We start from the raw sequence: 21,970 nt of genomic DNA on the forward strand, positions 1-21,970 counted from the left end.
TGGCTGTAAACCAAAACCAACAATTAATTCAACTGAGCCTGCAAAGGCTAGCAGGAACGTACTCATTGCCAGTCCCCAAGTCTCTGTATGCCCTTGTAAGCCTTCTGCAAGGGTCATGGTGGCTGGGTTTTATGTATCATGTGGCCAAGCTAGCAGCTTCCCCTGCCCCCAATGGATTTGATCTTCAATGCTGGATATGTTTGTAGTATTAGATTACAGTATATGATAAATATACTTTTTGTAAGTGCTATGTGACTCATCTTTTCATAGTTGTAGTCCATCAATTCACCAAACATAGCCATCTGTACCTGCATGGAATCTCTGTTGGAGTCAGTAGCTCATTTTTGGCACAGCAGCACCCTTGTATGTTGTAAATTCGTGGCCTGGTTCTGTGATGACCATGATGTTATAAGGTTGTAATTTCAACAAGATTATGAAATAGAGCCAAAGGCATGAAGATGGGCTTAAAAAAAGAAGTGTTAACTGCTGATGCTGAAGGGAAAACAAAAAAGAACGTGTATGTATGGGAGTGAATGAAAAAGGAAGCTGCAACCTTCTACTGCTTAGATATGTGCTAGGCATGCTTGCTCCTATTCTGTTTCTGGCTTGCAAAGGTATTTGATAATGAAAGGGAAAAGAGCTTTAGCTTTATGGCAGTTCTCCATAGAATTGTAGAACCTTTGTAGGAGGGAAAAAAAAGACTTAGAGACTTGTCTTCTGAATGTCACATTTATGGCTTGGCTGTATTAATAGTTGAGTTTTGGTCTGCTTTTGCCATTGTAATGCTGTTGGAATTGGCTGTGGTTTGGCTATTAGAAACTAAAGGAGACGGCAGCAGTCATTTATTGAGGCATAAACTTGAACAAAAGAAGTGAATGTAAAGGGGAAAAGTAGGAATGGCAGGGTCCACAGAAAGATACAGAGAGTTGGGCGGCGAGAAACTTGATGAAATTCAACAAGGGCAAATGTAGAGTCTTGCATCTGGGGAGGAACGAGGACAACCCCATGTACCAGTACAGGTTGGGGGTTGACCTGCTGGAAAGTAGTGAAGGGGAAAGGGACCTGGGGTTCCTGGTGGATAGGAGGATGGCCATGAGCCAGCAATGTGCCCTTGTGGCCAAGAAGGCCAATGGCATCCTAGGGTGCATTAGCAAGGGTGTGGTTAGTAGGTCAAGAGAGGTTCTCCTCCCCCTCTACTCTGCCTTGGTGAGGCCCCATCTGGAATATTGTGTCCAGTTCTGGGCCCCTCAGTTCAAGAAGGACAGGGAATTGCTTGAAAGAGTCCAGCGCAGGGCAACTAAGATGGTTAAGGGAGTGGAACATCTCCCTTATGAGGAGAGGCTGAGGGAGCTGGGTCTCTTTAGCTTGGAGAAGAGGAGACTGAGGGGTGACCTCATCAATGTTTACAAATATGTAACGGGTGAGTGTCAGGATGATGGAGCTAGGCTTTTCTCAGTGATGTCCAGTGATAGGACAAGGGGTAATGGGTGTAAACTGGAGCATAACAGGTTCCATGTGAACATCAGGAAAAACCTCTTTACTGTGAGAGTGACAGAGCACTGGAACAGGTTGCCCAGGGGGGTTGTGGAGTCTCCTACGTTGGAGATATTCAAGGCCCGGCTGGACAAGTTCCTGTGTGATGTACTCTAGGTTACCCTGCTCTTGCAGGGGGGTTGGACTAGATGAGCTTTTGAGGTCCCTTCCAACCCTTGGGATTCTGTGATTCTGTGAAAAGATGTAACTTGTCCTTTAGTTCAACAATTGAGGAACTTGATCAGGAATTAAGAGTTGTAGTTCTCCATCAGATGGTGTCAGTGCTGTCCTCTAAAGAGCAAAGGCTTCTGATTTAGAGACCGAAACTGGCTTGTGAAACCCATGGGCTGTGCATTGGGTGCATTTTTAAAGTGTGTAAGAGTATTAAGAACCCTCTGGAAAAAAAAAAAAGAAAATGAAGAGGATTGAATATTAAGAGCATAGAATATTTTGGGGGTTAAAAGGCAAATCTATTTAGAACTACTTTTCTGGCCTTATTTTGCCTTCTTTGCAGCATTGTAACATGGTGCTGTTAACTCTAATTTGGACATAAACATATGTTTCCTGCCTTCCACTGGTCAAAACTACAGCTACAGAACCTAATATTACATTAATTTCAGATAAACCAAGGAGGAGCTATGAAAGAAAAAAAAAAGATCTCTCATGTATATGTCCAGTATAATTTTTTCACTAGGTTCAGTAGATGTAGTTCTAATAACCGAAAACTGTTGGTTTTGTGTTTTGAGGGTTGTTTTTTTTTTTTTTTTCTTGTTTTGTTTTGGTTTTGATTGGGGGGTGAGGAACAAGAACTCATTTCCTGAAAATACAGACGAAAGTGTTCCAAAAGAATTGAAAACTGTTAGAATATACCATAAACCAGTGGGAAGCACTTGGTGTCCCAATCAGTGTCAGTATAACAAAGTATGAATACTAGAGTATATGGTGAACTTTTATAGGTAATACTTCATATTTTTTTACAGTTATTGTCCCTGTGAAGGAGATGGAAGTACAAGGCAATCTTGCCTTCTACCACTGCCCCTTGAATACCTGTTTGAGCTTTCTAGTTATTTATATGCCTATAGCCAAAATGTATTTTTAACGGTATTGATAAACTCTGGAAATGCAGGGTAAAATTATAGCTTCTGCATGAGGCTATAGAGACAGTGGAAAGCAAAACATACGTTTTTGTTTCTTAAAAAGTATGTGGGGAGATGTCGTCACCCATATAACCTCGCTGGTTTTCCCTGTTACTTGCACTACTCCCATACTATGAAAGAAAGTATGATGTTTGGAGTACACAGGAGTGGAAAGCACAACAAAAAACGCCATCTCTTGCTTTTTGTTTTTGATATTTCTGTTGACCTTCATATCTGCGGCTTAGGTTTTCCTCAGCTTCAACAAACTAAGTAGCATCATTGTCTTCCTCCATTCTTACTCATCTTCATCCTCTTCCCTGGCAGCCCCATGAGATTCAATGCTAAAGATCTGGCTTTGCTGGCCAGGCAACCATCAGGTTGTTTTGACAAGGAAGGAAAACTGAAGATTTGCAAAGTGGCCAGGGATGGAAAATTAATAGGTAAAAATGACTTGCACTGAAAACTACCTGTGGTAGATGCGCATGTTTTTTGCAGTTGTCAGCTTGCAGTTTCACTAATCACATGCACCTTGGAGTTTTCAGTTTTCTTTATTACTGATGCTTGAGTGGTGCTAAATACCTTCTAAATAAAGAAGTTTAAAGCCAGCTCTTTAGTTTGCTCAAGTTTTCAAGCTTCCTTTGTCATGTCCCTGAGAAACAGTACTTGGTCCTTACATTATTATTATTATTTTAATTATTTTTTCCTGTAAGAAAGATTGGTTTTTACTACTCGTGATTGCTTGTCACTAGTGATTAGTCACTGTATTTTCAGATACCCAGTTCCTCAGGAGCTGCCCCTCCCATACTCAAAACCTGTGTTCTTTTATCAGTATAGATTTTCCATGGCTCACTTCCTACCTCCTTTGCAGGTTTCTTCAGGCTTTTATGATAATGTTTTAAATGTCTTTCAATTTCCAGTAAGCTTGAATAAATGTCTGTTCCCTCAGTAGCTGTTAAGAAATAGCTCCTGTTTAGCTGTAAAATCAATTCTTATACAATAATTTCAGCAACAGCAAACGTTTTATTTTCACTTGTCCCAGTTGATCTTCATTGTATTACATTTATGCTTATTTTATGAGGGGGAAAAAAACCCCAAACAAACCCAAACCAGCACAGCCTCAATTATGATGAGTGGGTGAGAAAACTTTGTGCCACATTTTCAGAATATTTTATTTATTTTCTAATGGCAAATAGACAGTTTCTTGTGGAGGATACAGCAAACTTCTTGGAGAGTAGAATCATGGAATCATAGAATGGTTAGGGTTGGAAAGGACCTTAAGATCATCTAGTTCCAACTCCCCTGCCATGGTCAGGGACACCTCACACTAAACAATGCCACCCAAGGCCTCATCCAACCTGGCCTTGAACACCGCCAAGGACGGAGCATTCACAACCTCCCTGGGCAACCCATTCCAGTGCCTCACCACCCTTACAGTAAAGAATTTCTTCCTTATATCCAATCTAAACTTCCCCTGTTTAAGTTTTAACCCATTGCCCCTTGTCCTGTCACTACAGTCCCTGATGAACAGTCCCTCCCCAGCATCCTTGTAGGCCCCCTTCAGATACTGGAAGGCTGCTATGAGGTCTCCACACAGCCTTCTCTTCTCCAGGCTGAACAGTCCCAACTTTCTCTGCCTATCCTCATATGGGAGGTGCACCACTCCCCTGATCATCCTTGTGGCATACTAATGAGCTTTTCTTTTTTGGCTGCTTTGAGGTTCCTCAAGAGGATTCTCTCCCCATGTTCTTGTTGTAGGCAACATGTCCAGTGAACGTATGATGTTTATGAGGATGTTTTTAAATTTTCTTCCCTTATGAATACTGATATTGCCACAAAAAACCTTAGATTGACAAGAGACAGACCAAACATTCATCTAGCCCACTATCATGGGCTGTCTGTGCCATGGTCAGTGGTGGTAGAATCTAGGAAAGTGTTTAAAAAACTATGCATGTGTAGGATGTTCCTTTTGCCCTGTAAATCCTTCTGGCTTTCAGCAATCAGATTATGAGTCCTTGAGTCACTTCTCTTGAGGCGTTTTGGTCACTGTATGTACTATCCACTGATAGACTTATCATCGTTAGTCTGACTAATCTTTGGACTTGCTTATTTTTCACACTTACGAGGTAGTGACTTTCACAATCCTATATAAAAATAACTTTTATTAGAAAAAGCAGCAGTGTGAATATAACAAGATTCCTTCCTTTTGGTCCCCACAGGGTTCTGGAGGGTGGAATTTAGTCTTAGCAGGGTCCTGTACTTCTACTCTAAAGCAGCATCCTTGGCTCTGATAACTGTGTTTAGATTTTTGGTTGGTGGATATGCATCTATATTATTTTCTGTGTTGTTCTTGCACTCTAATAGGTCTGGAAATACCTAGGAAGTTCAATTCTTTTTCTAAAAACCCAACCCTGCTCATAACTGAAACTAGTTATTTTATGTCCCATGCCTGGGAGTATAAACCTTCCACTATCCTGTGGGGGAAAAACTATTCTGATTTTTTTAAATGTTGCCTATTGAAATTATCAAGAGGAAGGAAAAAGAATCTTATTTATTTATTGTAACAAGGCATCCCCCTGGTCCATGTTATGTCTCTAGATGTCTCTAGCAATGGCCAGCTTTGAGGGAAGTACAAGAGTTCCACAGAGGTAGCTGTGGAATAACATGACCTTAGGGTACAGCTGTTCTTCCTGCTCCCTAGCAGTTCAAGACTGGCTCCTGTCTGGACACATGGGGTTTCACATGCCATCTCAAAAAGAAAGAGGAATATATCTTATGTAAGACTGTTCCCTCGTATGTGAAGAAGTGACATAGGGTTTGTCTGAAGTACTCACATTTTGTGAGATCTATATAGCAGGTACATGTGTCTTATCTGTATCTACAGATGTATATACAAGTGCTTTTTTAAGAAGAAAAATTATGCAATTTTAAAAGTGGAAAGTTCAGGAAGAGTAACTTTTGAGCCCTTTTGGATCCACTCACCAACTCTAAAGTTCTGAAGCATTCCCTGTTTTTAAAAGCTTAAGTGCCTGCATGTGTATAAACACAAATATGTTGTTGTTCCCATTGGTTAAGCACTTTTTAAAAGTGTAGTAAGAGCAATAAGAAAATGACTAAGTATTTAGGTTTCATTTGCTTATTTCTAGCAATTATAAATTCAGATTAGTGTGGTGTAATCTAAGTGGGAGAGTAAATGTTTTTGTGTCTTAACAAGGATTATATTTCATCTCTTGAAATGATTGAAGAAAAAGCTGTTCCATGCCAAAGTGGCTGTTTCTGCTCTGATGTGAGGAAAAGGGAGGAAAACAGAGGAAACATTGTTGAGTGTATGCCGCAGTCACCAATTCTCTTGGCTGCAGAGCAGAAGAAACCTTCTGGGAAGTTGCTTGGCATTTAACAGCATGTTGTACATAGGCAGCTGCTGAGTGAAGCTGGCTTTTTTGGTTGTTAATGATTCTTTTTTTTCCTGACCTTTATAACTAATGCATCTTCTTTAAGAAGCATTTAATGTGTGAAGACAAAAGGTTGTTTTTCTTAATCTCTTACTTCTTTGCATGCAGAACCGAGAGAGAGATGGTGCCGACTGAAAGGAAATCTGCTTTTTCTAATGAAAAATAAGGTAATTCATTTTCCTATTGCTTTTTTTTGATGTGTTAGTCTAATTAGTGAAAACTTGAGTGATCTTTTTTCATGATAGCTCTTGGCATTGTGTTTTTAGGGATGAAAAAAAATCACTCTTAGAGTAGTGGAGATGAAGAAAACCCCACCCCATTGTTTTCCTTCCACAACACTCAGTATTTTTCATGATATCAACATGCCTAGCTGAATCTATGGCCAGGTTCTGCTTATAACAAATCCAGGTCTAAATCTAGAATTACTTCACCAAATCCACTGGAATAATGAAAGCAAAATCTCACAGCTGTATGAGGTAATGTGTTAATGTTCAAGATGCAATTTCTGACCCCTACTACAATTTTTTAGTGTGGTTTTGTAACTGCGTTTATCAAGAGTACTTTTATTTTTCCTTCCTTTATTGTAAAGAGTAATTATGTGCTTAAAATGAAGTGCCTATTAAAATAGGGTCTGACCGTGGCACACAGTGGGGTCTTGCAGGAGCTGCTGGGTGCCCTCATTTGCCATTGGCTTTACTAGGAGTCTAGGCCACTCATCCTCTGGAAGGAACAAGCACTGAGTGTAGAATTGTTTTTTTTCTTGCCCTTTCTGTCTGATATTATGAACACTGCTTCTGTAGTTGCCTGAAAATAGCACTGGATTGTAGTGAATTAGGGAATAGTATGAAGATTGAGATACTTACCTGTTAACTGTGTTTTATAATTGGCTTCTAGGGTATTTTTATATTCTGTGGTCTAGCAGTTGAATGGAAACGATAGTACTGCTTGACAGATTGCATATTCTGTTTGAAAGATTTTTGTCAATAGGATATAGTGGCTTATTTTAATATAGTTATGAATGTGCACATACAGTATATTTTTAAAGCAGTATTTGTTATTTGTTCAGGAGCATGGGGTAGATTTCTGTATGTATGCAAACAAATGAGATTGTGTGATGTAAATGTTTCTCTGGCCTGAGTTCCATACGGCTACGTTACCCTGGGTGGTAGAAGGACCAAGAAGCTTTACATAGGTGAAAGCAAGTTTATGGTCACCCCTTTGTCCCACCCTCAGAAGTTATCATTCTGCTGTATGACTTGCAAAGACTATTTTTAGTAAAAGGCTTTAAGTTTCAAACTACTTTCTTCTACTTTGTATTCCTCCAAGCCTCCTATTTTCATAGGAGCCTCTGGCATTTTGTAAAACAGTTTCAGGAAATATTTTGACCAACTTTGCGGCTGTGAAGAGTAGGAGAATTTTGCTGAAATCAAATATAGCTATCAGTTTGGCTGTGGAAATTCAGAGAATTAATGTTACTGTACTAGAGGGTTTAGTGTGGATTGGTACTTGGGTTCATATGGTGTGTGGTGTGTGTATATGTATATATTTTAATGTGTAGATGATGTGCAGATGGATGGAAGATGAGGCAGTCTCAGTTGGACCATCAAATCAACCAACCAACTGGTAAATAAATGGGAATTCCCCTTGAAATGCTGTGGTTTGACTGAACCAGTTAAGTAGGTGAGTGATTTTTATCTCTATGTGTAGGTCAGTTTTATAAAACTACATCTCATTCTTTTTTCCTTGTGTAAAGAAGTTTTCAAAATTTGCTGTAGTTACATAAGGATCCAGGATATGTGACAAATCTTAGTTTATCAATAAAACTAGTGGCCTGATTAATGTCAAAGTGCTTCCAAAGGGGATTTTTATCAGGTACTTTCCTTAATTAGGGAGATCAGAATAAGAGAAAAACTTGGAAATTCAAGTTGGACAAATTCAGATGATCACAGGATGATTAGTCACCGAAACCCAAGTGTGATGAGATACAGCGGGTTCTCAGTTTTAAAATGCCACAGCTTAGTAAGCTCAGTACAGAGATCACTGAGTGATTAAAGGGCAGCATCTTACAATATATCGAACTAGATGATGTAGTACTTCCTAGTCAGCTTATAGCCTAGGAATTTGTAAAATGGTCGTTTTCAGAGGCTTCATCTTGTTGGGTACTGTAAAGGGTAGCTGCTTTGACAGAGACCGATCTCCCCTGAATCTCAAATCCCTGTTTGAGAGGGTGCAATTTGTAGGCATACTAAGTAAATAAAACCAAAGCAACTTGTGTGCTGTGATGACAGAAGGGAGTGTACTGTGTATTTTCCTTTTTTGCTCCCTTTTTCCACCCCCATATCTCATTCTGGAAATGAACAGGGATCCCATTTGAAGCAGATCCCATTTGAAGCAGATAAGAAATCATAGTTTGAATTCTGGGAGTGTAGTTTGCAGGATAATAATAACCAAAAATGATCTTATCATAGAAGTTATTAAGCATCTTAATAAGCATAGTTGCCAATTTTCTGCTTTTAATATCCTACTGAAACCTTTGATAATTCACGTAATATAGATGTGAAAGATGTTCCCAGAGCAGCACTGATGAAGCCATGTTCCTATTTTTGTTGCTGGAACCTGACTTGGGTATGGCTTGATGCGGAAGAAAAGTAACTCTGTTGTTTTAGAAGCTCATCTGAATGCTGAGTAGTTAACTCCAGAAGTCACTGTTGTGAAATGAAGACTGATTTGCTGCTATTCCTTAATTGCTTTCGGAGGTACGTGCATGTCTGCGTATACAAATGCTTATAGTTTAATGACAGATTGTCATTCTAGTTCAAATGTACATAAATTATACTACTTGTATAGAAGAAAATTCTTCCCTATGAAGTTGCAAAGGATGTTTCCCGACTCATTTGTGCTGTAAATCTTTAGTGTGGTGATATGTTTTCAGTGTAAGAAAAAAGTGTGGTTTATTTCTCCACTTTATCATATTGGATGCAGCAGAATAACCTATTAGGCATCTTAAGGGCATTCATTTTCCTTGGTTTAGCAGTGGAATTGGTTATTTTGGACTTTGAGTGGGCTAGGTGGTAGACCTGCTAGTAGACCCGAGGCATAATCTGGCATCTGCTGGTGTTGGTGACACTTTTTCCTTTGGAGACTTCAGTGTGGTATGGGTAGGTGGGTTGGTGGTGTTTTGGTGTTTCTTTTTTTTTTGGTTTTTTTTTTTTTTTTTGTGTTTTTTTTTTTGTTTTTTGTTTTTTTGTGTTTTTTTTTTTTTTTTGTTTTTTTTTTTTTTGTTTTTTTTTTTTTTTTTTTGTTTTTTTTTCCTGTCCTCTCCCCTTTCTTTCCTCCCCCCCAGTTGGCTCCCTACCACATGGTAGGCACTGGTTGTAGGTGGCAAAGTTATGCGAGTGAGGGATCTGCAGGAGTGGTCTTTCTTTGTGAGGAAAAAGTCAGGGGTTCATCAGCAAAGCAAGTGGTGCTTCTGGGAAAATGTATTTAAGAAAGGGCAAAATGCTGCACAGCAGTGAGGAAGTGTGAGAAGCAGCCCTGCAAACACACAGAAGGTCAGAGAAGGAGCAGAGGAAGGATCTGCTCCAAGTATGGGAGGAGATATTCCCCTAAAGTCTATGGAGGAGACTATCCCAGAGTACGTGGATATATACTGAGTAATCTAGAGCCCATAGGTAGCCCATGCTGGAGAAGGTCCTTCTGGAAGGAACTGCAGAAACTATGCTGGAGCAAATGTTCAGTGTTTGCAGCCCATGGGAAGGACCCCATGCTGGAGTAGGGGAAAAGTGTGAGGAGGAAGGAGTGGCAGAGAGGAACCATTATTGACTGGCTGCAACTCCATTCTTCATCTCCACTCGAGGGGTGGGGAGGAGGTAGAGAATGGAGTGAAGTTGAGCCTTGGGAAGAAGGAGGTGGGGGAAGAAGCTGCTTTAGTCCTTGTCTTTGCTTCTCACCATGCAGGTCTATTTTATTTGGCAGTAAACTAGATCAGTTTTCCCTGGGTTAAGTCTGTTTAGTGTGTGATGGTAACTGGTAAGTGGTTTTTCCATCTTCATCTTCACACATGAGCTTTTAAATTTCATTTTCTCCACCAATCCTGTGGGGGGTGTGTGACAGACAGCAGCTGGGTGAGTGGCTGACAGCTTGCTGTCAGCCAACCACAGATACTATCCTTTATGGCAAGTGTATGTTAATTCCTTCCTGTGTGAAGTCCCAAACCCTTGAGTTTGTGTGTAGGCTTTCTGTTCGCTTCTGGGGAGGTGTCAGATGTGTGCACTTGTGTCTATTGAAACAGTCAATATATTATATGCTTTTGAAGGCAGTAGTTTTGCAGCTGTGCTCCCTAAAGCCATAGTTTGCAGTGTTGACTAGGCTTGGGAGCCTCATGTGTGACAGGGCTTCTAGAGAAAAGTTTAACATTGTGCTAATCTTGAAGCAATTTTTATGGATCCTAGTCCAAAATATTTAAAAATGATATTATTAATGTTTGCAAAACAGTTAGTATTTGGAATTAGGGAACTAGAAAGTGCCGTGTGCCTCACTGAAAGTATGTGGGTTATTTACTTACTTAGATTCTATCCAGTTCCAGCATGGAGGCTCTTTCTTCCGGAACTCATGTAGGGGGAAACTGGGACAAAGATTGTCAGGCAACAGTTGCTTATGCATATAATAAGTATTATAAACTTACGTGCCTTTTTTCATTGGCATGGAAGGGGACTTTTGATTAGAAGTGTCAGATCTCTTTGGGGATTGCAGTATTGTTTACTGGTTTTGTTTTTAATTACAGATGAGAATTTACAGCAATGGTTTTCTCTCTTTTTTTTTTTTTTTAATACTAAATATCATGCTGTGTCATTTCCTTGTTTTCTGGTTTAGGTCCTTCAGAATAATTTCCTGCCTTTTTTATTTTTAATCACCACCCCACCCGCACCCCCACCACACCCCCCAACCAGTAGGCAGATTACTTTAACTTTTTTCAGTCTCTCTTAATCTTCATGCCAATTCTGGGCTGGATTTCTCTCTCCACAGCCCCACCTGTGGCTAAAACCCCCTATTGTTTGCTATATATATGTGAAATTGGAGTGTTTTTACTGAAGTAAAGAAAGAAGCTACCTAACCCGTCTATGGTTAATTTTCCCATATACTAATATTCCCAAATGGTGATGCTGATACTTAGCCAGTTTTCTAAATTACTTTGTAATCTACAGTTAAAAAATACACTAAAAACTACAATTATGTTTTTGCATCTTGGTAATAGTTCCAGAGGGCCCATTATGTTTTATTCAATAAACATTTTGACATTCCTACTAATTTTTGAATATATATTTAGGAATTTATTTAAAAATAGATTTTTTTATCAATAGTCTGTAGTGGATTCTCTAGGAGAGTCATTAGTGTCTACTATATAAATCTTTCTTAATTTGTGGCTTAATGATCCTTGGGGGGGTAACAATTCCAATCTGTTAGGGCAATTTGTCCATGCACTGGCTCAATAAACCCACATTGCTTTTGTGTGCGAAAGGTTGCCTTTTAAGACTTCCATGATATATTGATTTTTTAAAATAATCATGTAGAAGAAAAGAAGTTTAGTTAAATGATGGCCATATTTAAAATAAAGGCTGTTATGGGTGCTGAAAGTACCTTAAATTAGCAGTCATATTTCAGACTTAAAATGATAAAGCTGTCCTTTTTTCTTTAATCACAGAACCATAGAATGGTTTGGGCTGGAAGGGACCTTAAAATCATCTAACTCCAATCCCTCTGCCTTGGGCAGGGACACCTTCCACTAGACCAGGTTGCTCAAAGCTCTGTCCATCCTGGCCTTGAACACTGCCAGAGATGGGGCAGCCACAGCTTCTCTGGGCAACCTGTGCCAGTGCCTCACCACCCTTACAGGGAAGAACTTCTTCCTAATATCTAATCTAAATCTCCCCCCTGTGAGTTTAAAGGCATTCCTCATTGTCTAAATCTCAGTAGTGTTGTGGTAGCAAACTTGTATGACGTGTTCATACTGTAATGGATCTATATGCTAGTTTCCTAACCCACTGAAACTAAGGGATTTATATTGAAGAAATGACAGACCTAGCTACACAGGTGTAAATTGAAGTGCTACAATACACCTGCTGACAGAGAGAATTAAGTGAAAGTTCGAGAATATTTTGAGACTTCTCTTGTAATGATTTATCTTTCCTTAAACCAAATGCATTATTGGGCTTAAGATTTTGTAGATGAGATTATGAGCAAATCTAAATGGTTGTGCTGTCAATAATTGGAAGCTTTCTTGCAGTATTTGTGGAAACTTAACATAAATTATGTTCTTGTAGCATTTATCACAAGTGTAATGTATTGGTAACAGTTGGGAAAAAAGCCTCAAAGTAAGATTTCAGATTGACTCATAAATCAATAATAAGAACCATGTGCAAGGTAGAAACAATAGAAAAATTACTTCTGATGTAAATTACACTGTAATGCAGCTGTGAAAATGTTACTCAGGTTTTCATGGTGTAGTTGTGTGTAAGTTATGCCATAAAAATGTGAGGCTATCAATGAATCTGCTCTGCAGTCAGGCAGGTATGCACAATGTATTTTCAGCATTTCAGCATAGCTGTATAGCTCTGATGTCTTTTAAATATTCTTACAGAATGAGAATACTTTATATTGGAGCTGTGAGGTCTTTTCTGGTCTGGATTATGGGGTTTTCTCTCTGTGTGCGGTTTAGCGGTCTGTAAGTCAGTGATCTCTCCAGGGCATCTTGAAATAAAAATGTCTCTTCTGGCTAAGGATGTACTTTTTATAAACCATTTTTCAGCAGTGATTTCAGTTTTCTAGAGCATGCTCTGTATCAGTGTGTTTAAGGTCTCAGCAGCCAGAGTAAGTGTTGCTGTGCTGTATAGCGTTGCTTTGGGATTGAATGTCACTGCTGATGTGGTGTTTTTTTTGCTAAATGCTACTTGTTTGATATTGGTTATGACCATGTTTTGCAGTGTCTGTAAGCTGGTAAGCAGGTAAGTGAATCTGTGTCTGTAATATAATATCTTTTCAGAAAGTTTCAGTGAAATATGTTGTTGCTGTGTTGGTAAGATTTTGATTTACACTAGGAAGTGTGCTAAATAGAGACAGAAGCAGAAAATGGCAGAACTGTGGCATAGACAGATCTGGAAGCCGTATCAACTCTTACATGGCTCAGAAGTCTTAGTGTGTTTCTGAAGATTCTCAGTCCAAACCTTGCATGTACTTTTTCCTCCACTTAACTGAGATGTGTACTGTTGGAATGATGATTTTATCTGTATAGAACAGTGTGCACATGTGCATATATATAAGTTTAAATATCAGGCAGTATTGAATTTAGTTAAGAACTCAAATGAATTTGTGTTGAGAGAAGGGATGTTGCCGTGTGGGCTTTTTAACCTTCCTCAGTAAAGTATTGCATCCTGTTGCTGTAGTAATGTGTTTTAAGTCAGTGAAATGTCTTCTATGTGTTTTAAGTCCCTTTCTTAGACTGGGCCTATCTTTAAATAACCAGTTGTGTTGCCCCTTATGTTATACTGTAAAGGTATTTTAGAATTTTTTTTTTTTAATGTCTCAATTTAAATAATAGATTTTCTTTTTTTTCCCAGGATTTCTTGATCTTTTTAGCCATATTGAATTGGAAAAATGCTATGCAGAGAGCTCTATGTTAGTTGGATGCTGTAAACTCTAGCCTTAAAACCCCACTAAGTATGATACATAATACCAATGTAGCGTTAGGGGGGAGGAAACAGCTGACTTCATGCTGCCAGTGAAGAGATCATGTGGGGACCATGAAGTTGTCTGCTATAGTTGGGGCAGAACAGTAAGTAGACAAGCATAACCCTCACTTTTCTTAGTAGCTCTTCCTCCAAAGCAACTGTAGTGCTGATCCAGACTCATATATTTTAGTTCTGCAGACCACTGCAAGCTCTGAGTGCCATGTTTCCTTGTGATAGCAAGGGCATGGTGAGCTTTGTTACTGAGAGTCTGTGTAAGTACCAGTAAGGTGTGTATGCTGACTGTTGCTGCAGTCTGCCTTCCAACAGTACTTGAAAATGGAATTTATAGCCATCAAGTAAGGAGAAACATTTTTTGCTCCTATTTTTACTATGAATTGAATGACTTTATATCTGTCTCTTTTCTTCCATCCTAACAGGATCCTGGCAAGCCATACTGCCTTTATGCCATCTTTGATTCTCTTACTTACCTTGCAGCTGCTACTTCCTGCCTCCAGATGTTACTGACTTATTCCAGATAGTGAAGCTCTCCCTTTCCTTCTTCTGCTGTCAGAGGCAGACCTTTCTTAAAACCAATGCTTGCTTTGATAATTCCCTTCTGTCTCCTGGTTTTCTTCTGCCTGCTTTAATCTCTTGCTTAACTTGTTCCATAATGTCTTCCTTTCCTTTAGCTTTTTAATGGCATAAATATGCTTTAATCCTTACTTTTTTTTTTGTGCTACCTGTCCTTTACCTACCTGCTTCCCCAGCTGTGCTCATTACTCTTTCATATCTGAAGTCTATGACTGCTTTGTTTACAGTGTTACCCATGACATTTCCATCCCACTCTCTTTCCCAGTCCTGTTGCTGTCCCTCACAGTCTTCAGAACAGTCTTATACTAATCTCCTTTGAATAACCTCTTCCAAATGAGAACTAAGAAGCGTCTCTCTCGTTCATGCAATTGTCTGCCACTTTGAATGATAGCTCACTGACTCCATTTTCTCCTGGTCATTTGCAGCTTCTTCGATTTTATGCTTTTTGGAGATTCATGATATGCTCTACCTAGAGTTGAAGCACATATGGGAAAAACTGACTTAAAACTGCGTATTCTTCTGTATTAAATTGCATCTGCATCTGCCTGAATACCTGTTTCTCCAAACTCCACTTTCATCTTGCCTTTCAGAGAGAGATCTCTTCCTGTGCATTTAGCCATGAATTCAATTTCAGCGGGAATCCAACAGCTGCTTAATCTTTCCTGTCAAGTTCTTCCCCCCCATTGCTTTGATGGCTGAAGCAAACATCACTTCTCTTCCTGCTACTCATACCATTTTTAGCCACTGCTTTCAAAAGGAACGTGTTTCTGAGTATTCGTGTTCTGGCTATGTCTGTGTTTTTGCAGATTCTTTTCTAGATGGTCCACTCTTTCTATCTCTGTATCACCTAAAACTCTAGACTGGGATAATCTTATTTTGTGTTTTCATTTACTGAAATACCTCTTTCATGATCTTGGTAAAGAGGAGGTTTAGTTATATCCATTAGAGCTGTTGAAAAATAAATTCCCTAGGTTGTTTTTTTTTATTTGTTTGTTTGTTTGTTTTTTTCCTGACCATTGCTCTTTCCTTTGCACCTGACTCTTGCGTTTTTTCTTTTGTAACCTCTTTATTTTCACTATGAAATTTTTCTCCAGCCTCCAGTATCCTACCTGATCTACATTTAAAGTCCTTCTGACTTTGAGTGGTGTCTAGCACACAGTGCCTGCTTTCATAGATCTGTGAAACCAACAAGAAAGTACTAAAACAAGATATTTAGTAAGAAATGTAATCTTTCTCTAAGCTTTGTCTTTATAAATCTTCTTTTCTATGATGCTTACAAGCTCATAATGATAATGCCATTTATTAATCACTGTTTCTCATATAGGCTGACATGGACTTGCATGTCTGTGGAATATAAACTCTCTGGCTTTTCTTGTGGTTTGACATATATGTTTTCTTTCTCTGTAGAGTGGATAATATCATTAGGTCCTGTGGCCCTTGATCTGTATTTGTAAAGGCTCCAGTGATATATATATATATATAAACATTTAATCTGAGCAAATCCCTAAATTTGTGTTATCTGATAGAATTAGCTATTTTTTTTATAGTTGTTTGTGCTCTCTGCTATTCCTGCAGCAATTAGTATGTTACAATTGAGTAATATATGGAATTGTATATGTTACAATTACTTATTGGCAGTAATCGAGTACCAATCTTATTTAGAATAGATAATTGCATAGATAACTCTTTAGCAAAAGATTATAGAGCATCCCTGTGTGGTTTCTGTCTTGGTTTACTGGCTTTCGCTGTATTTGGTGCTTCAGTGAACCCTGTGGTGGTTCTTTGAAAGTGCAGGGTCTGACAGATGTTTCTGTTGAGCAGCTTCACGCATGGCTGCAGAGAGAGTCCTGGGGCTGAGCAGACATTCGCTATTTGAGATGAGTTTCCAACATCCCAACTCCATTAGGTTCCATAGCTATTTTGGGAGACCTGGGTGACAATTTTTGCCATGTAAACTATGTTTTTTAGAGATAACTTTTATAGCCATGTGTTTTTAGTGAGAGAAGACTCAATAGCTATGTTGGAAACAAGAAAGGCTTTGAAACTCTGTGTGTACATGCTGGGCAGACAATGTGTGGCAGTCGTAGCTGGGTAGACTGCAACTGAAATACTTCAGTTTTCTCATAGAATATTAGCTCCTAACACATGAAAGAAACCTAGGAATGGAGGAAAGCTAATAATACCAGTGGAATAACATGCTATGGTAAGAGGCAACTCCTGCTGCAATCTGTGAATCTCTGCTAAAGGATTGTTTTGAAGTTGGTATCAACTGTAGCTGGAAGAGCTGCTTGGCCTGTGAAACTGTTTGACAATGCATTCCAGTGAAGAGCCCCTTAGGAAGATAAAACTGTATCAAACCAAGCACAGAACTGGCACTTTCAATTATGTTAATCTGAACTGGGATATTACTTCTAAGAGAAAATGCTGTGAAAGTTAAAGATTTATCTTTGAAGTAGTATTCCCACATTTCTTTATTGCTGAGTGACTAGTAGTCACAGGAATATGCCCCCTTCTTTATTTAAGAAACAAAACCTCACTCCCCAAACCAATGGTTTGCATCACTTTTTTCTGTGTAAGACAGTAAACCAGTTTGTCAGGATACTGTTGCTAAACTCTTCCTTCACAGTAAGGGGTCTGAGCCCACAATGAAGCGTTATTCATGCTTCGTTACCGTGTTAGATAATGTAGCCTGGCTGCCAGTTTGTGCATGCTGGGCTTTTCTATGGAATCGGTTTGTCTCAGTTTAGAATATAACCTCTGTTTGTTTTATGTTTTGTTTATAATGGAAGTTGTCAGTAGATGGCAGCAGCAATCTCTTCAGATAATAGTTTTAGGTTACCAGCCAAATGAACATCTTAGGCTAATGTTAACTAATCCTAAGAAAGAAACATGCTACTGAAGTAGTTCGCCAAGGGCAAAACTGGCTTTTATTTATAGCTGAAAGCAGGGTTTTGAAGCCAGAGGCTGCTGATTAACCTCGGTTTAGACTTTTATGAGCTAGATGAAGAGAGGAGAAAGGAAGCAGGAGTATATGCACAGCTAGAGTCGTCTTGCAGCTGCAAAATGATTGATGCCAGCCAGCCCAAGGAGTTTGTGGGTAGAGCCCTTGTACCATCAAAGATGATCTTCTGGCTAGTCTGTGCTTGCCCAACCATATAGTCATTAGTAAAGGTTGTACTTAGCAGATGGGAGTAGAGGAGCTGTGCGTATATATACACATACATCAGGGTGCTGCTTTTTAAATTGTGTCCCAGGTGATCCTGGCTCGCCTTTTTATTTTATTTGTTTTCTCTCATTAGTGCTTGCTACATCAGTGGCTCTCAAGTTTTGAGAGCAGCATGGTCTATGCTGCCCCTTTAGGAAGTGAAGTATAAAGTTTTGTTTTGTTCTGCTCATGTCCTTTCTTTTCTGCCTTTTTGAGAGGGGTTCACCTAGGAAGGATGTCCTATGGCTCCTGGAAAGTGATTTAGGGAAGGGCTGGTTTACTCCTCTTGAGAGCCTAACTGTAACCCAGCTGCCATGACTTGGTTGTGGTAGGGATGAGGGGTGACTGCTATGTGTCATCTTGGTATCAGCATGGAGATGAGTGCGGTGAGGACAAGGTCCTGATTGTACTGGGACCTGAAGATGTTTTAGGACAGTGGTGTGAAGGGGAGGGAATGAGGAGGCCAGCTAGGTAGTGTTGGAGGGTAGCCTTGCTTCCACAGGCTCCTGACTGGGCCAAGAAGAATAATGGTGGTTTCCATATCCGTCTTCACTCTGAGATTTAATGAGACTTTCTTTTTCCCTGAATAAGTTAAGTGCCCCCAATTTATAAGAGAGGCTCTAGCCTCTGGCCTTTGATTTGTCAGCAGCTACTGACTGTTAAGGTCAAAAGAGTACCTTCTCCTTCAGTATCTTCACTAAGCAATATTTACTGTTCCCTTTCTTTTTCTGAGCAGCTCTCAGAATTGAGCTGAATTCTCCCCAGTGCCACCAGAACATATTTGCTGAGTGGTGATAGCTAATTTTAAGTTCAGTGTTATAAAAGTAAATGTGTTTTGGCAAATGTATACAGTTTGCATGTATCAGCTTTGATTTTTTTTATTTTTATATATGTGGTTTTTGTGGGTTTTTTTTTTTTGGTCTTTTTTGTTTTGTTTTGTTTTGGTTTTTTTAATATTTTGACTTGCTTGGTGAGAATACTGAGAGCCTGTAGCTTTGCTCTCAGTTTTAGGTTTGAGTCTCTTTTGTTGGCATTAGAAAATGTTACCGCCTCATTGTACGCATCCTTGTTCCTGGGCATCTGTTAATGCCAGACATCTGCCTTTTATGACTTTGCAGTGTAATTTTTACAAGAAATTGGTGAAGGACCTTGAAAAACTTTCTTTTCAAAAGTTCATGTGTGCTGCACCAATGCTTCTAATAACTCTAATAGGCTTATGACATACACCTTTTATACAAAACCTGCTAACTCTTTATCTTTCTGTTTCTCTGGTTTTATTCAGTATTATAATTTCTACATGTTTGATCAGTACAGCATAGTTCTTCGATAGAAAAATTTGAAATATACTACTATGTACCTGGCAATACTAATCACAGGCAAGGACTGGGCAGGATTATTAATCTAACTTTTAGGGGTAAAGTTTTTAGGGGTAAGTAAACACTCTATCATTAACTGAAGATGTTAAATTAATCAAGAACTTGCACTTGATGATATGTAGGGCTTTATTGTAGCTACCTAATACAAGTTCAGAAGATGCAAATTGTGTGGAAAACAATCTGTAGCTGAAGTCGAACATTTTCTTTCATAGAAAGAAGGAAACAATGGCAGATCCAATACATTAAATAGTATTGCTGGGTTTGGGAGAGTTTGGTGGTGTGGTTTTTTGGGTCTGGGTTTTTTTTCCTCTTACTTCATTTATTTTATTTTTTTTTTTTTTTCTTGGGTGGAATTTTTATTGAGAATTAACTCCTCGGTGTGGTTTAGGTTGTTTGTGTGGTTTTGGTTTTGTTCGTTTTGGGTTTTTTTGAGTTCTTTTTTAGTGGTTTTTGTTTTTTTTTTTTTTGTGATATGTTTTTATTTTGTGTGGCTTTGGGTTTGTTTCTTTTAATCACATGCATCTGGCCTTTAGTTTTTTCTAGGTTTACTCAAGTTCTTACACTTCTGCTCCTCTTGACTATTTGAAAAGTCTGCCTGATATTGAATGTATCTGTAGACTTTTGCCATTGACCTTTCCTTTAGAGCAATATTTATAAAGAATAGAACAGATGTGGAAAGCAAAAGTTTGTGAAACCAAAATGGATATCTATGTGCTGTTTCAGAAGGGTATAAAGCTTTCCTAATATAAGAACACTCTAAAGTATTCCCATGAGAGGATAAGCCTCAGCATTACCAGTGATGTCTCCTTTTTCTCACAGCCTAACATGCTAATGCTAATGGATCAACTTTTTAAAGGATGACAATTAATTCTATTTCTGTTAAGTGCATTGCAGATACTACTGCAGCATGATACCCAAGTGACAAGCTGCTACCAGGTTCAGGTGGTTTGATTTCATTGGGCTAGGGATTTTGTGATGCAGCACTACTTTCCTGAGTAGATTTACGAGTGATTTTGAAGAATCTGCAGCTGTTCACTCAGTCTCTTTTTTTTCAAGAGTTACTTTGATGGTGGCTTGTTGATCTGCTACAAAGTTGAGACAGAAGGTAAAATAAGTAAATCATCTGTTCCTTTAAAAAAAGCCTGTACAAAAATCCCCCTTCTCCAAAAATAGTCAGGACACCACCACCATTTCAAAATTAGTAGGTGGAATTGCTTTTAGCTGACACAGTCTTTGATTTTATGGGTATCTCCTAGAGACATAGGAAGGTTAAATAAACAGACTTAAACTCTAATGGGACATTCTGAGGATTAATGTCAATGTAGTCCAAGCACATAATGAAATTCATTGAGGCCGATGTGTTTGCATTTTGGAACAGATTTTAGAGAAATAAATACACTGTACCGTCAGCTTTTACTGCAGAGATTTTCTGTGTTTGAGGAGCAAGGCTTCTTTTATCAGTGGTCTGATAAGTAATCAGTGTTACTTGGTCTGGGTTTTATCAAGGCTTTGGTACGTTACACTCTGCTTAACATTATTTTAATAGCCATGGTATGGACATACACAGAGGCAAAGTCTTCTAAGTGATCCTGCACATCTCACTGAACGCTTTAAAGACCCATCTTACTTTTTAAAAAATGGTTTTAAGGTATTGGTGCTTGCTGTGTTTTGTCTTGGAATCTTTCCTTTTGTGGTCTCCAGTGATCACAGTGTGATTGTGTTAAAAGGATCTGAGACTTTTTCTGGTGCTGGTTGGAACAAGCTGTGCTGCGCTTCTTTCTCACAGCTTCAGTTAACTTGCATGGGGGAAAAAAAATAAACCAACTCCATTCTGTCCATTATAATATTAATGTTTTGAAGTAATTTTAAGATTGTGCTGAGAAACTAGGGCACAAACAGAATTCCTGTGGCAAAAAAAATAATTAACATTTGAACAGTCACTATTAAAACTTAGGTTTTTATCTAGCCTATTCAAAAAGATGTGAAGGAAAAAGACTATGGTTTTTATGTGTGTTAACACTAGAAACTTTAAAGAGTTATTTGAAATGCTAATTAATATAGAGTGGAGAGAATTGCAGGTGGGAAGTGATAAATTGAGAGTTGTGCCAGGGATGGTTTAGATGAGAATGAGAATGAATTTCTTCATCAAAAGGGCTGCCCAGGGAAGTGGCTCAGTCCCCATCCCTGGAAGTATTTAAAAGATGGGTAGCTATGGTGCTTGGGGACATGGCTTAGTGTTGGACTTGGCAGTGCTGGGTTAACAGTTGAGCTTGAGGAACTTAAAGGTCTTTTCCAACCTAAGCAAATTTGTGTGTCAACAAAAGCCTGAAAAACTGTTGCTCTGTCCATGCTGCAATTGAAAGGGACGTGTTTAACTTTTACGAGTGTAAGTGTTGCTAACTGGCTTGTCATGGTGACAGCATAACTGTAGTAGGCTGGTCTTGGCTTACATGATGTTCACCCAGGATCCTGGGAAAGCTAGTGGACTCTTGTGGAAAGCCAGCTGGGCTCTCCACCTGGAGACTGCTGCATAGATGTGTCCTGTGTGGCACTGTGAGTTAATGCTGTTATATTACATGAGTAAAGAATGCTCAGGGGATCAGTTATCACCCTGCCCCAGTATTGGGAGGGTGGCTACAAAGAAGATGGAGGCTCTCTTTACAAGGAGTCACATAGAAAAGATGAGGGGTAATGGGCACAAGTTACCCCTGGAGTCATTCTGGTTGGACTCCTAGAGGAAAATTTTTCACAGTGAGAACAAACAGCCACTGGAATAACCTCCCCAGGGAAGTGGCGGGTTCCCTAGCATTGGACATTTTTAATATTCAGCTGGACAGGGTTCTGGGCCATCTTGTCTAGACTGTGCTTTTGCCAAGAGAGGCTGGACCAGATGATCCTTGGGGTCCCTTCCAACCTGGTATTCTGTAATTATAGAAAAGGCACTGTGGGCTCAGTC

At 39.1% G+C, this 21,970-nt stretch overlaps 1 protein-coding gene across 3 annotated transcripts in view; it reads left to right on the plus strand.

The window, feature by feature from the left end:
- Positions 1–2,997: 2,997 nt before the first annotated feature.
- INPP4B (inositol polyphosphate-4-phosphatase type II B) overlaps positions 2,998–21,970 on the plus strand; it is a gene marked incomplete at both ends in the record, with an annotated part of 275,319 nt that continues 256,346 nt past the window's right edge. For all 3 annotated transcript variants that reach the window (XM_080620632.1, XM_080620633.1, XM_080620631.1), the window contains 2 exons: positions 2,998–3,109; positions 6,227–6,285. In XM_080620632.1, coding sequence (XP_080476758.1) covers positions 2,998–3,109; positions 6,227–6,285 — 171 coding nt within the window. The remainder of the gene's footprint in view (positions 3,110–6,226; positions 6,286–21,970) is intronic.

This window comes from Psittacula echo (assembly GCF_963264785.1).
Source record: "Psittacula echo genome assembly, chromosome: 1".
NCBI lineage: Eukaryota > Metazoa > Chordata > Aves > Psittaciformes > Psittacidae > Psittacula > Psittacula echo.